Source organism: Bufo bufo, chromosome 1 (genome assembly GCF_905171765.1).
Source record: "Bufo bufo chromosome 1, aBufBuf1.1, whole genome shotgun sequence".
Classification (NCBI taxonomy): domain Eukaryota; kingdom Metazoa; phylum Chordata; class Amphibia; order Anura; family Bufonidae; genus Bufo; species Bufo bufo.
The window spans coordinates 465,590,040-465,606,594 of NC_053389.1; the positions used below are offsets into that span (position 1 = coordinate 465,590,040).

The following is a 16,555-nucleotide window of genomic DNA, read 5'->3' on the forward strand; positions in this document are numbered from 1 at the left end:
CATCATGCCCCTATGGCTGCACTATTGGCCCGAGCGTCATTATAATCTGCCCGTAGTAGATAGTTTTAAATATCTGGGAGTAATTACCAGAGAGCCGCACCTTCCCTACACCCTGAATATTGAACCCTTGGAATCTCTGTTTATGGAGAAGTTTAAAGCTTGGGAGGCTCTCCCTCTGTCCATCATGGGAAGGCTGAACTTGGTGAAGATAGTCCTATTGCCGAAAGGCCTATATCTACTGTCCCACGCTTGCACACCGATCCCCCGGGGTTTCTTCAAACGTATCCATGCGTTAGTCACTTCATTTGTGTGGGGCAAATCTAGGAGGAAACTTTCAATGGCGGTCCTGCAGAGATCAAAGCTGCAGGGGGGCGCCTCCCTCCCAGATTTCTTTCTGTATTTCATAGCGAGCCAACTGAGATTCCTTAAGAGTTGGGTCACTGATGCTTTAATGCCCAATTCCGAACTTTATCTTCATCAACACATACGGGTGTCCACGCTGTGGCCTGTACTGGAGGGTTCTGCCCATCTGCGCAGGGGGCTCCTTCCAATCCACAAGCTGGCCCACCAGATATGGCAGGCCTCTAAGCTTAATGTTTATAATGATCTTCCCAATGAGGTTCCCATCTGGGACAATCTCATGTTCCCTCACCTGGAGGGTGTGTCTGAGTGGAGACGGCACAGCGTTTTGACATTGGGAGATATATATGAGTGTGCTCAACTCTGTTCATTTCAGCAGATACAAGACAAATTTCTTGTGCCTCGCACTCTCTTCTTCAGATACCTCTAGCTGAGACATGCACTACAGGCCCAATTTCCGGGGAGATGCAGAGACATGTCTAAGTACCCAGTCGTTGGTGTTTTGAAATCGCAGGGTCCGAGAGGCATGGTGTCAGCATTATACACTCACCTACTTAATTGCCGCATGACGGCTGCTCCGCTGACAGTTGAGGATAAATGGAGGCAGTTGATTCCTTCTCTATCTCCTGAAGACTGGGAGGAGGCTTTGGCAGTTCCAACCAAAGTATCACCCTCCATAAACAACAAATTGATTCAACTTTTCATTCTTCATCGCAGCTACCTTACTCCCACTAGACTTCAAAAGATGGGAAGACTTGCTCACAATAGGTGTCATCGATGTAATATAGAAGGAGCAAACTTCTGGCATATGATTTTGGATTGCGAAATTATTCGCCAATTCTGGGTCGCAGTGCTGGCAGTCCTTGCTACCATGGTCCCAGAGGAACTACCTCTCTGTCCCAAGATGTGTATACTGGGGGTTGTGGATGAGGAGTCATGGTTCCATTACCATAGAATCTTTATAATTTAAAACTTTATTCCTTGCCAGAAAGGCAATTGCCTTGAGGTGGATGGGTGATTCCCCTCCCTCTAAGGGACAGTGGATCTCCCTGGTGAACCACGCGATCTCTATGGAGAAGGTTGTCTACAAGCACAGAGGGTGCCCTCAGAAATTCGATAGAGTGTGGGGTGACTGGTGTGCCTCTCTGATCACTTTACACTCTTCGCACATGTATGTGACAGGTGATGTAAATTATGCGCTATTGTGTCTGATGTTGTACTATGTGCTGGCTATTCACCACCCAATTCATTACCCCCCCCCCAACCTGGGGCTCATGGCATATTTGCAATTTTGTCCAATGTAATTCTGTCTAACTTGCTTTTCAAACGTTTGACCCCTGCGTGGGTTGATGCAATGTTATGTGTGCATCCTGCTTGTGATAAACATCTTTTAATAAAACGAGTTAAAAAATAAATAAATAAAAAAGTTAGCAATGATTTCTAACATCCTGATTTCACTTTGTCATCAAGAATGATGGGGGGAAAACTTTATTTTTCTGAAGACTTTCCAGATGCATTGTATCCTGTGGAGAGGTTTTATATATGGAGAAAACTCTTCAATTAAAACAAATCTCTGCCATCAGTGGGTGCAGACTGAAGTACTAGAGACCTGCACTGTAACTTTGTAAGTACTAAAAACTACAACCCCTATTGGCATAAGCTTGAAGTTATGAAGTCAGTGAGTTTTCAGAAAACTTTTCAATTGTCAGAAAAACATCAACATTTTTGATCGCCAGGAGTCTGAGTGCTGAGACCTCCACCAATCAAAGCATTTGATATGTCAAAAGTTTAATATAAAAATTATAGGTGTCCTTTGAGCAGGAAAAAGTATAATTAGCCGGCCATAAGATCTTAGATTTCTATGTCCTTCATACTAGTCATTGGTGGGAGTCCCACGGCATGAACATGTACAAATGTCATCTTCCGTAATGAAGTTTCCTATTTTAAAGTAGTATTTGCTAAAAATACACATTTTTAAATAATATCGATGGCAGAAAACAGGTCACATTTTACAACAGACTCCACCAACCCAGTTCTGAGAGATGCACTGACATCTTTTTGCGTCTATCCACAGTAAAGCGCAATATCAAGGGGTTATCCCATGAAAAGTATTACTATGCAGTGAATAGGACATGTCAAATTTAGTATTGAAACATACACACAATAAAAATATTGTTAGGTTTTTATGTATGTTACATTTTCAGCTCTGGTAGCGCCCCCTGCAGTTTCTCCTGTGGCCAAAATTCATCCAGCTACCCCTGCATTCAGTGTCGGACCGACATATGCAGTAGCTTTCCTTCCTCCTCTAAGTGCTGGTCTAGTGATCACATAATGAAGCAGGTGAAGCGGCCCAGACACATTTCCTTCACTCCTTTCTAAATGTATAGAAATATATAGCTCTCTCATTACACAGGGTGGGCCATTTATATGGATACACCTTAATAAAATGGGAATGGTTGGTGATATTAACTTCCTGTTTGTGGCACATTAGAATGTGTGAGGGGGGAAACTTTTCAAGATGGGTGGTGACCATGGTGGCCATTTTGAATCCAACTTTTGTTTTTTCAATAGGAAGAGGGTCATGTGACACATCAAACTTATTGGGAATTTCACAAGAAAAAATGGTGTGCTTGGTTTTAATGTAACTTTATTCTTTCATGAGTTATTTACAAGTTTCTGACCACTTATAAAATGTGTTCAATGTGCTGCCCATTGTGTTGGATTGTCAATGCAACCCTCTTCTCCCACACTGATAGCAACATCGCAGGAGAAATGCTAGCACAGGCTTCCAGTATCCGTAGTTTCAGATGCTGCACATCTCGTATCTTCACAGCACAGACAATTGCCTTCAGATGATACGAGATGTGCAGCACCTAAAACTATGGATACTGGAAGCCTGTGCTAGCATTTCTCCTGCGGTGTTGCTATCAGTGTGTGAAGAGTGGGAGAAGAGGGTTGCATTGACAATCCAACACAATGGGCAGCACATTGAACACATTTTATAAGTGGTCAGAAACTTGTAAATAACTCATGAAAGAATAAAGTTACGTTAAAACCAAGCACATCATTGCTTTTCTTGTGAAATTCCCAATAAGTTTGATGTGTCACATGACCCTTTTCCTATTGAAAAAACAAAAGTTGGATTCAAAATGGCCGACTTCAAAATGGCCGCCATGGTCACCACCCATCTTGAAAAGTTTCCCCCCTCACATATACTAATGTGCCACAAACAGGAAGTTAATATCACCAACCATTCCCATTTTATTAAGGTGTATCTATATAAATGGCCCACCCTGTACAGTGGAGAAAGAAATCGGGGGAGTGGGTACTATTTACTAGTAGAACTGCTCGGACTGTGCAAGACCAGAGAGCTTCGAAATTGGGGAGCGTAAGCAAGAGCTGACTGCACTGCACTCTGGGGAGATCACCAAAGGACTATCACATGGGACAAGCTGCTGCCCACCTACAGAAAATGAAGTGATCAGAGCTGCAGACTGGTGAGTAAAGAAGATAAAGGTGAAATTTACACTGGGAGCATTTTGTTTTTTTACAAAATATAGTTAAAAGTAATGGCAAGGATTACCCCAGATATGTTTTCTATAATTTGTGAGATAAAACCTTTTATGGTATGTTTGCACAGAGGTTTTTAATGGTGTGTTTTGCTGTAAAATTACCAGCACAGGAAATATGAAATGCAGGACAATAGCCTTTTAGCCAGCTTTTTGGGGGTATCTAGGTTCATATAAAAAGCTGCCTGTTGAAGACTTTGATGTTTTTGTCTGGTGTTTTGATATATTTAAAGCTGTGCTTACATCTGTGTCCATCCAAATTTTCGGTGAGAAAAAAAAAAAAAAAAACAGATAGAAAAGCCATAAAATGTAAGCACTTTCTATGACATTTTTTAAGGAACAAAAATGCCAGATCATGTGTAGGGGCCCTTAATAAGGTAGTGCTATAGATAAAAGCATGTGAACATTAAAAGGGTACTTGTGCATGCCATGGGGTTACGTAATTGAGCACTGCTCAGGGGTTAATGAGCTAGGTGCACATCACAACCAACAATGTCAGGTTGATGCAACATACTTTTCTTTTCCTTCTTTTCTTTCTCTTCTTCATTTTCTCCAGCTCCAAGTAAAGTGAATATAATTCCAGTTTGAGAATTCGCTCCAATTGCAGTAACAACCATTTTTCCCGATCCTTCCATAACATGAGTACCTTTAAAACAGAAAAAAAGCTGTCAAAACAAAGATGGCTTTAAGCCATACGTACAGCAGCCTCATCTTATCTGTTCATACGTGTTTAACATTGCCACACATTCATGATCACATCTGGGCAGAAAACCTAAGCGCTTCCTACCTGCTCAGTACTGGGTGGATGAAGGGGAAAACATCTGGCCTAACGGCACATGGCACCACTGACCCTTTCATACACAATGGTCGGAGAAACAGGACTGACTACCTGACTAAATCCTTTCCTTCAACTTGACTAACCATAAATGTTCTTGTTTTGTAGGGCTCGCAACAGCGGTTTATGGGCACACACTGTTCTAACCCAGGGTTGGATATTCTACATGAAGAGGCAGGCTAAACAAAGACATAGCAGATATTTTCCACTGGGGATTTTGCTGAAAGTCTAAAGTCTGAACCGTGCTCTAAATCCTTAACGATGTCTTCCTGACTTGGCCTCAAACAGAATTTGTCACCAGACAGACTATTAACCCCTTAGTGACAAGCCTGTTTTGGGCTTCACTGACCAAGCATTTTTCTTTCTTTTTCATTGTCGCGTTCCAAGAGCTATAACTATTTTTCAGTCTATATAGCTTTATGATTTTTTTTTTGATTTTTTTTGCAAACAAGTTGTAGTTTTTAAATTGTGCCATTTTGGGGTACACACAACTTTCTGATTAACTTTTATTAACTCTTTCTGGGAAGGAGATGGGAAAAAAAGCAATACTGCCACTGCGTTTTTACGTTCTAAATTTTACGGCGTTCATATTTCGGAATAAAAAACATCTTTATTCTCTGGGTCAGTACGATTACAGTGATACCAAATACATAGTTATTTTTTTTAAATTTTACTACTTTTTTGCAATAAACCCCACCCCCTTTTTTTTTAAAGAAAAAAAAACTTTTTGCATTGCCGCTTTTTAAGACCCATAACTTTTTTTTTTTTCTTTCTATGGAGTTGTGTAAGGGCTTGATTATTGCAGGACGACTTGTATTTTTCATTGGTATCATTGTGGAGTAAATGGCGCTTTTTGATCGCTTGTTAAGTTTTTTCGGTGGCAACTAAGAATAAATTAGCAATTCTGTCTTTTATTTTAATTTTTTACGGCGTTCACCGTAGGGGATAATTTACATGATATTTATGTAGTACGGGTTGTTATGGACACGGCAATACCAAACATATGGAGAAGATTTTTTTTTTTTTAAATTTCATTAAAAAGCGTTTTTTCAATGGGGGAAAAAAAGCGTACATTTTTTATGGGATTTTATTTATTGAATAATGAAAAAAAAGAGTTTTTTTTAACCACTTATTAGTCCCACAAGGGGACTATAACAGACAGCTTTTTGATTGCTTTTAAAATGCAATGCACTATTCCTATAGTACATTGCATTTTAATGGCAATGCTATTCCAACATTGACCAGCAGACTGTGCAGCCTGCTGGAAATTACTGAAGGCTGGTCTGGGGCCTACATCAGACCCCAGGCAGCCTCCACACATATCGACACCCCGCGATCACATTTGCAGAGTGCCGATGGGAGACAGAGGGAGTCCGCTCCCTCTGTCAGCACTAGGGTTGTTTCGATACCAAAATTTTGATTCGGTTTCAATACCATAAAGTATTGCGATACTCAATACCACGCGGAATTTTATTTTTTTTAACATTTAATACAGGAGGTGGGTGTGGCACCTCAGGGGTTAACTGCCGCTGATCGCAGCTGCCCGCCGGCACCCGCCTCCTGGATTTGTATTAAACGTTTACTTTCATTGGTGGCGCAGTGTGCCCGCCCCTCTCCTCATTGGTGGGAGCAGCACAGGGGGGAGAGTGTGCTTCCTTTTCCCCTGTGCTGCTGAGGAGAACACTGAGCGAGCTAAGAGCAGCGCGCTCCATGTTCTCTGATACTAGACTGCGCAATAGCGAAGTCTAGTATCGAAAAAAGGCAAATTCCAGTATAGAGGTCGATACCAGACAAAAGTATTGATTGGGTATAGAAAATTCGATACCCGAAACAACCCTAGTCAGCACTTTACAGGCAGTGGGCGCCATTGCCTGCGGCATGTAAAGTGTTAAACAGCCCGATCCGGGCTGTTAGAGCAGGGCTGCAAGGCCCCTTAGTGACTGCTGTAAAAACATGAATGGGTGGTCACTAAGGAGTTAAAGGAGAGACCACACTATTTCATAAGCCTTAGTTGAGAGTACCCATCATATTTTTGTATCTCAATCATTTACATAACGCAGCTGAATATTTAGTTACCTTTTTACTTCAAATATCCCCCAAAAAAAATCAATATTTATTTTGAAACCTGGTGGGAATGTTTAGAAAGGGAAGCCATACTGATAGGGAACTTAGATTGTGAGCCCCATTGGGGACAGCTGATGCCAATGTCTGTAAAGCGCTATAAAAGTGCATAAAATAAATAAATGGGCTGCAAGTCCGTAACTCACAAAAGGAGGGGGGGGGGGCGGGGGGGGGGGGCTATTCTAACATATTTTTAGGTTTCTTTCATACTAGCGTCGCTGGATTCCGGCAGGCAGATCTGGCAATCTGTATGCAAATGGTTACCATTTGTAGACTGATCCGGATCTGTCTCACAAATGTATTGCAATACCCGATTCGTCTCTCCGGTTGTCATCCAGAAAGACTGATCTGATATTTATCTTTTTCACATTTTTAAAGGTCTGTGCATGCGCAGACGACAAAGCCGGATCCGTTTTTCCAAAACACTTAGGGCCGGATGCGGCATGTGTTCTGTAATTTTGGACGGATTGCTCTCTATTCAGAATGCATTAGGATAAAACTGATCAGTTTTTTTCCAGGTATTGATCCCCTAGGACGGAACTCTATGCCGGAAAAGAAAAACGCTAGTGTGAAAGTACTCTTAATAGGAGGAGAGGAACAAGGTGCTGTTGAATTCCAGCATGCCCAATCTTACTTTACAATGTCATCTGCCTTGGGGGAAAGGGAGATATGAGGACACTATACACACTAAAAAAGTGGTTCAGCCAAAATTTACCTAAAGGTATACAGCTACCGTGGAGTTTATCATCAGTATTTTTAAATAGTTTAAAACAAGGTACAAATAAGATGCCCTAACAGAGCAGATCTAGTGAATGTCATTTTACCCTTTAAACAGACCTCAGAATGTGATTGATACATGGCTTCTGATCTGCTAGTGTAGGTCTCATCACTTATAGGGCTAATGCTCAGTTTAAGGGCTCATGCACACATGTTAAAATTTTTTAAAAAAAATAAAAAATAAAAAGATGACATCCGTATTGCATAAATTTTTTTTTGCGGATCCTGTCTGTCCACAAAACAGACAAGAATAGGACATGCGGCCACGGAATGCACACAGTCCTTTACATTTTTTTTAAGCCCCATTGAAATGAATGGTTCTGTAAACGGACCTGTAAAAAATAAAAAATAAACTGAAGAAAAATACATTCGTGTGCATGAGCCTTAAGCCTGAACCATGCAACCCTTTTCCAGTTTCCTTGTTCTTTAAGGAGCAGAAGAGACCCTTGTAGGTGTTATCTTCCTGTAATTTCTTCCATTTGATAACTTTTTTTCTTCTTCTCTATGACTGTCATCTTATTTTTTCCCCATCAAGAATCAAGAAGCACTGCACCGTTTCTATTACAGCTTGACAGTTTAGAGTACTTTCACACTAGCGTTTTTCTTTTCCGGCATAGAGTTCCGTCACAGGGGCTCTATACCGGAAAAGAACTGGTCAGGCATATCCCCATGCATTCTGAATGGATAGTAATCCGTTCAGGATCATCAGGATGTCTTCAGTTCAGTAGTTTTGACTGATCAGGCAAAAGAGAAAACCGTAGCATTTTATCCCATAGGAATGTATTAGTGCCGGATCCGGCATTCAAAATACCGGAATGTAAAAATGTGAAAAAAAATACAAGACTGATCCGTCTGTCCGCATGCCAAGCGGAGAGACGGATCCGTTTTTGCAATGCATTTGCGAGACGAATCCGCCTTTGGATCCGTCTCACAAATGCTTTCAGTCACATCAAAATCGGCAGATCTAGCGGGCACTTCCGACGACGGAACTGCCCGCCGGATCACACTGCCGCAAGTGTGAAAGTAGCCTTAATAAGTTTGGTCCTTGTATGCTCAAAAAGAATCCTTAGCCTTTCATAGCATTAAACCCTTTGACGGCTGGAAAGTGGTGTGTGTGTTAGGACCTATCACTAATCAATAACTGGTGGCAGAGTGTATCTGCGTGTGGACTGAGTGTGATTTTTGCACAATCTGCAATCCAAGCTGAAGGCAAGTACAAGATTAGGAGAGTATAAATAGGTTATCCTATGGCGGTCATGGGAAAGTGTGTACTTGGCAAAACCAAACTATAAAAAAACTGTCTTACTGAGACACATACATAAAGCAAATGAGCTTCATAGAAAGAGGCTATCTTAGGGCTCCTATATAATAAAAGAAAAAGGGAGAATGGGTAACCTACCAGAAAGCAGCAGAAGGTCCTTCTCCAGTGTCTTCTTAACATGATCAGATTCTCCAGTTAACGAACTCTCATCAATCTTAAGATCATTCCCCTGAATAAGAACTCCATCAGCAGGCAACAGATCACCTAGAGTACAGTACATAAATGAAACCTAGGACACGGAACAGGTCACATCACGAGTCAATGCAATATGTGCACTTACCATATTTGATTTGTGCAATGTCTCCAACGACTATATCAGCCACTGGGATTTGGATAACTTGACCTCCCCGCAGGACTGTAAATTTCTGCTCTTGTTCAATTCGGTTTTGCAGTCCTCTGAACTGTTTTTCTTTACTCCAGTCATTGAAAGCAGTTACCACCACCACACATACAACGGACACAAGGATCGCAACTCCTTCAATCCAACCTGCTTCACCTTCTTCCTCCTCTATAGCACCAGTGGATGCTCCACACACTGAAACAGAAAAAGGGGTTCACTCAATCTGTCTACAGTAATGTGGTCAGCCCTCCTAAAGAACAGGCTCAGCAATTTCACGCACACATGTGGGATATCTGGGATCCCCGCTGATCAGCTGTTTGAGAAGGCACCAGTGTTCCTGGGAGCACCGTAGCCTTCTCGCAGAATACCAAGCTCAGTGCCGTACATTGTATAGCGGCCGTGCTTGGTATTGCACCCAGCCCAATTCACTTGAATGGGGCTGATCTGCTCCTAGGCCACGTGACACATGAACGGATCGTCACTGGCCTAGGAAAAACAGAGAGAAGACCACTGAGCTCACAGGAGTGCCAGCTCCTTCTCAATCAGCTGATCAGCGGGGTTCCCAGGAGTCCGACCCCCACCAATTAGATACTGATGACCTATCCAAGGGATAGCATACAAACACAAGCTGACGGCAGCATATCCAGAAGTGAACTTTAGGGACAGTGGGTCCAGGAAAAAATTTGCAATAACGCCAATAAAGTGCAACGTTTCAACTACATAGTAGTCTTTATCAAGCATAACCTGAAGTGAGCTAAAAAAAAGCTTATATAGCATACATTGTACCTCCTCTAATGCTATACAAGCTGTTTTGAGCTCACTTCAGGTTATGCTTGATAAAGACTACTATGTAGATGAAACGTTGCACTTTATTGGCGTTATTGCACATTTTTTCATAGACCCACTGTGAATAAAGTTCACTTCTGGATGTGCTGCCGTCAGCTTGTGTTTGTATGCTGATCGGATGACCAAGGTGGATCTGAGGTCGTGGATGGGCTAATGCATTGCAGTTACAGTCTACGTAGTATTTAAGAGATGCTCTGAATATAGTATTTGCTATCCAAGGGATAGGTCATCAGTAAAAAGTCTCAGAAAACCCCTTTAAAATTATCAACATGCCACTTATATAAAGCTTTTATATATAATCGGTGCGCATCAGAAAACTGAATTATATAAAAACTTGTCTTAGGGCTCTTTCACACCTGCGTTCTTGTCTTCCGGCATAGAGTTCCGTCGTCGGGGCTCTATGCCGGAAGAATCCTGATCAGGATTATCCTAATGCATTCTGAATGGAGTGAAATCCGTTCAGGATGCATCAGGATGTCTTCAGTTCCGGAACGGAACGTTTTTTGGCCGGAGAAAATACCGCAGCATGCTGCGCTTTTTGCTCCGGCCAAAAATCTGGAACACTTGCCGCAAGGCCGGATCCGGAATTAATGCCCATTGGAAGGCATTGATCCGGATCCGGCCTTAAGCTAAACGTCGTTTCGGCGCATTGCCGGAGCCGACATTTAGCTTTTTCAGAGTGGTTACCATGGCTGCCGGGACGCTAAAGTCCTGGCAGCCATGGTAAAGTGTAGCGGGGAGCGGGGGAGCAGCATACATACCGTCCGCGCGGCTCCCGGGGCGCTTCAGAGTGACGTCAGGGCGCCCCAAGCGCATGGATCATGTGATCACATGGATCACGTCATCCATGCGCATGGGGCGCTCTGACGTCATTCTGGAGCGCCCCGGGAGCCGCACGGACTGTAAGTATACCGCTCCCCCGCTCCTACTATGGCAACCAGGACTTTAATAGCGTCCTGGCTGCCATAGTAACACTGAAAGCATTTGGAAGACGGTTCCATCTTCAAATGCTTTCAGTACACTTGCGTTTTTCCGGATCCGGCGGGCACCTCCGGCAACGGAAGTGCACGCCGGATCCCAACAACGTAAGTGTGAAAGAGGCCTTAGGGTGCAAGCTCCACTACCCAGTTCTAAACTGCCACTGGAAATAACATAAGCAACCATATGACTGTCGGGTCACAGATGGTCAAGCACACCATATGCAATGCCTAATGTTCACTAAATTGTCATGGTCACCCTTTTTTCTGTTTCAGCGTGACAAGGTCTCAAAATGTCAATGTTTGAAAAATAACTATAATAACCAACATAACCGTAGACCCACCTGACCGCTGCAGCCAATCTCGTGCCGTGTACCTCTGAGGCTGGTGAGGCGTCATGGCTGTCTGTCTATCTATATATATATATCTCTATCTCTCAAGTAAACAAATCTCTCTGGGGAAGACTGGAGCAGTAGTACTGGAAACAGTGGGGGGGGGGAGAGAGATCTATGAGAAGTATAGCTTTTTACATAATCACATTCAGTGGTTTTTGCCTCCTTTTCAACTCAGACAACTGCTTAAAGGGGTTGCTCAGTGTCAGGATATTGATGACCTATCCTCAGGAGAGGATCGTTGAGGATCTGACTCCTGAAACCCCTGCCAATCAGCTGGTTGAAGGGGTCACAGCACTTATGCAAACACTGCGCTCTCTTCAGAGCTTACCTGCATGCATCTCCCTTGTAGAGACGATGCAGTGTAATTTTACACCTCTCTCTTCAGTTCCCTTGAATGGGAGAAGAAGCAGTAATTACCCTGCCACTGCCAGGGGGATGATGTGCAGGTAAACTTTGAGGAGGACGCAGCGCTGACACAAGTGCTGCAATCTCTTCAAACAGTCACTCCGCATTATATACGTCCTGCATACCTTATCACCTAGGCCTAGTTCACACTTCAGTTATTTGGTCAGTTATTTCCATCAGTTAGGGCTTGTTCCCATGACCGTGTGAAGCTCGTGCTGTGGACCGCAAATTGTGGTCCGCAATGCATGGGCACCAACCGTGGCCCACCCGCATGTGGATCGCGGACCCATTCACTTGAATGCGCCCGCGATCCATCCGTTCCTCAAAAAGATAGAGCAAGTTCTATCTTTTTTGCAGTGCGGAGGCATGGAACGGAACCCCAGGAAGCCCTCAGTAGTGTTCCGTTCCGTGCTTCCGTTCCGCATCTCGGGATTTTTGGACCCATTGAAGAGAACGGGTCCGCATCAGTGATGCGGAATGCACATGGAACGGTGCCCGTGTATTGCAAATGCGGTCCGCAATACGGCAACGGGCAGCACATGTTCGTGTGAATGAGCCCTTAGTGAGCCAAAACCAGGTTCGGATCAAAAACACAGAACAGGAGGAAAATCTTTCCATTATACCTCATCTCTGAGGTTGGTCACTAATACTATAGGCTACAAGTTGGTCACTAATACTATAGAATAATGCAGCCAAGTTATTTATACTAAATTTCATTATAATTTCATAAAAAATGAATATACACATCACTAATGAAATAAGACACTTGGATATTGAAATGTATACCGATTGCATGAGAAGATTAAAAATCCTCAAGAAAAAAACTCCTTGAACTTCTAGCACTAGTTCTAGCAGATTTATCTCTTTCACCAGATACTGTAATTTCATTTTACGATGGACCCACCACTGAGAACATTACAACAATCCAGTGCCACCGTTTCATTAATACTCACATTCATTATCCGAACCAGGGGGACGGTAAAAAGAAAGGACTAGAGAGATTATGGCTGCTATTTCTAATATAATTAACGTTACATCCTGTAGTGCTTCCCATACTAACTGAAGAAATGTTTTTGGCTTTTTAGGAGGTATAATATTCTTTCCAAATACTTCTTGCCTCCTTTCAAGGTCTGCCAGATTTCCACTCAAACCTGCGGAGAAAAATACAGAATAGGTACAAATTAGAAGCAAGTCATGGAACAAATGAAAATGGCACAAAGTGCTTAATGTATAGGAACCGAAAGTCCCGAAAACTGTTAGGCTGGGTTCACACGAGCGTGTCCGGATTAGGTCCGGATGCGTCCCGGTGTGTTGCGGCAAAACCGCGCGAGTAGGAATGCAATTGCAGTCAGTTTTGACTGCAATTGCGTTCCGATGTTCAGTTTTTATCTCGCGGGTGCAATGTTTTTTGCACGCGCGTGATAAAAAACCGACACTGGTACCCAGACCCGAACTTCTTCACAGAAGTTCAGGTTTGGGTTAGTTGTAGTGTAGATTGTATTACTTTCCCTTATAACATGGTTATAAGGGAAAATAATAGCATTCTGAATACAGAATGCATAGTACAATAGGGCTGGAGGGGTTTAAAAAAATAAACTCATTAACTCACCTTCTCCTCTTGATCTCGAAGTTCCCGGTCTCTTCTTTACTTGAGTTGTGGGCTAAAGGACCTTTGGTGACGTCAGATCTCATGCTCCAATCACATGGTCCATCACCGTGGTGATGTACCATGTGATTGGAGCATGAGATCTGACGTCACCAAAGGTCCTTTAGCCCACAACTCATCAGTAAACTCAACTCAAAGGTCCTTTAGCCCACAACTCAAGTAAAGAAGAGACCGGGAACTTCGAGATCAAGAGGAGAAGGTGAGTTAATGAGTTTATTTTTTTAAACCCCTCCAGCCCTATTGTACTATGCATTCTGTATTCAGAATGCTATTATTTTCCCTTATAACCATGTTATAAGGGAAAGTAATACAGTTTATAGACTGTCACCTAGCAACCATGCGTGAAAATCATCGCTCATCTGAACAGCCCCATAGAAATGAATGGGTCCAGATTCAGTGCGGGTGCAATGCGTTCACCTACCGCATTGCACCCGCGCGGAAATCTCGCCTGTGTGAACGCAGCCTTACAATGATCATCAGAGAATTTACAGGACTAACACCAGTAATCCAAACCCTCCCAGACGTTGAATCCCAAACTGCAGTACATTGACACCTGGACCAGGAGTGATCCAAATCACACGGAGAAACTTAAAATTTGAATAATTTCAGAACCAGGTTCTCAGGAAAGTCCTTGATAAAAAGGACAGCCGGGAGCCATGTTAAATCACTAAATCTGTTTGATTGAAAGGGTACATTAAAGGGGTGTCCTAGTAACTAAAAAGTTAGCTTCTGTCCACTGGAAATGAGATCATTAACGGCGAGGAGACGGGGATAACTTATTTACTGATTGCCCCTATAAAGGGGTTATGAAATGACCGATTTAAAAAATGAAAATCAGACATCCATCATATAGTACATGACAATAGCCTTCTAACAAGACTAGAACCAGCCCTGGACCTCACATGGGTCTTGAGATCTCCAAAACCATTGCTCTGCGAGATTTATATCAAGCTGGCAGCTCAGGGGAGGTGTCCTTTCTGTGGCAGCTCAGGGGAGGTGTCCTTTCTGTGGCAGCTCAGGGGAGGTGTCCTTTCTGTGGCAGCTCAGGGGAGGTGTCCTTTCTGTGGCAGCTCAGGGGAGGTGTCCTTTCTGTGGCAGCTCAGGGGAGGTGTCCTTTCTGTGGCAGCTCAGGGGAGGTGTCCTTTCTGTGGCAGCTCAGGGGAGGTGTCCTTTCTGTGGCAGCTCAGGGGAGGTGTCCTTTCTGTGGCAGCTCAGGGGAGGTGTCCTTTCTGTGGCAGCTCAGGGGAGGTGTCCTTTCTGTGGCAGCTCTCTTCCTTTAACCAACTACCAAGCTTCTAACAGAACATATGGCTGGCAGCAGTTGAAGGTGTAAACTGAGCACGTTCCAACTAGCTCAGTAAGAGACAAAACAATAGGGAAAATAACAACCAGCAGGTGGCGCTATACAGATACATTTTATTGAATAACTCACTGGCTATACTAACTTTTTAATTGCATACAATTATTCAGATCCAGGTACTGATTTGAAAAATGTAGAATGTGTTTCGTGACACAACCCCTTTAATGCTTTGTTCACACAGGGTAAATCTGCTCCATAAACAAGCACGGCATTTCTGATGGATGGACACCATACTCATGTAGACTTTGATCTGGAACAGCCTGCCGCTAATGTGAAAGTAGCCTTAGCCAAGTGTGAACATTTGTCCTAAAACTACCCCAAGGTCAACAAAAAGTGGGCACAAGCGAGCAGAATTATGGGTGGGGAACAGATCAGATATGGATTGTAATAACTCAAGTGGAAAGAAACTAATAGGAAAGAAAATATAATGGCCCACATTTCCCTTGGTGTGCTTAATCATCATAATAAAACATATGGCTACGTGTATTGTATTGGGCATGGACATAGACAGGGAAGAAATAAATATGACATTTCAAATCTGTCACCACTTCGAAGAATTTACTGATACGCATATTAATAAGAGATCTATCCATTTTATTGAATGCATTGTGGTTTTGGAGAGGTTTCACTAGCATGTACATAAATCTACAATATCCCTCATTATGCAACATTATATGCCAGCTGGGCAGCAGGATAGAGGTGGTCCATGTCTAGACTGACGTAAAGTGCAGGCTACAACAGCTGCAAAGGGCAACAGTGGACAAGACCACTTTGGCTCCTCTCATAGGCAAGGCCAGTGTACAGAGCAGATACTCAGATAGGACAGGTCATCAATATCAGATCAGTAGGACATCCAGCTCGTGGACCCCAATCCAACTGGCTGTTTAAATGGGCCATGGTACTTGCGTGAGCCACTAAATACACACAGGAAGATGGCTCCACTTAAAGAAAGAGGCACTGCAGCACCTCCAGCAGGGGAGCCGAGAGTTGGACTCCCATCAATCTGATATTAAAGGCTCAGCCTAAGGAAAGGCCATCAATAGCCAGAACCTGGGAAAAAAATAATGAAAAATGAAAAGTATAAGAACGAACTCAGTGACAGAATGGTAGAGAGGGAGAGAACCCTACCTGCAAGGGCTTACAGTCTACAAGGACAGGGGCAAGAAGCTGCTCAGATGGCATTACACCCGCAGCAGGGACATCGTAGGCTTTTCTCAAGAGGGGAGTTTTCAGGTTGCTTTCGAAGGTAGAGAAGCATCTGATGTGTTGGTGTAGTGCGTTCCAGTATACCAGAAAAGTCTTTAAGGGGTACTCTGGCTGTAACAGGTTATCCTCAATCTAATAGTTATCCCGTATCATATAAGTTGTTACAACTGGAATACCCCTTTACAGATGGTTACATGAGGAGTAATACAAGTGAGCAAACCATGTCACAATAGGTTGTGACCACCGGGGCGGCAAAATCCACACGATACCTGTCCTGTGTGGACATTATGTATACATTTACTGTAAGGTTAAGTGAGCACTACGGTGGTCAAGAGGTAGAAAAGAACAGCAATTGCCAAGGAAACCATAAACATGGG

At 43.2% G+C, this 16,555-nt stretch overlaps 1 protein-coding gene across 5 annotated transcripts in view; it reads right to left on the reverse strand.

The window, feature by feature from the left end:
- The window catches only part of ATP2B1 (ATPase plasma membrane Ca2+ transporting 1), a 110,060-nt gene that overhangs the window by 42,140 nt on the left and 51,365 nt on the right, over positions 1-16,555 (reverse strand). For all 5 annotated transcript variants that reach the window (XM_040408724.1, XM_040408740.1, XM_040408719.1 and 2 more), the window contains exons 3-6: positions 12,900-13,097; positions 9,264-9,518; positions 9,062-9,187; positions 4,444-4,575 (exon numbers count right to left, since the gene is read on the reverse strand). In XM_040408724.1, the coding sequence (XP_040264658.1) occupies positions 4,444-4,575; positions 9,062-9,187; positions 9,264-9,518; positions 12,900-13,097 (711 nt within the window). The remainder of the gene's footprint in view (positions 1-4,443; positions 4,576-9,061; positions 9,188-9,263; positions 9,519-12,899; positions 13,098-16,555) is intronic.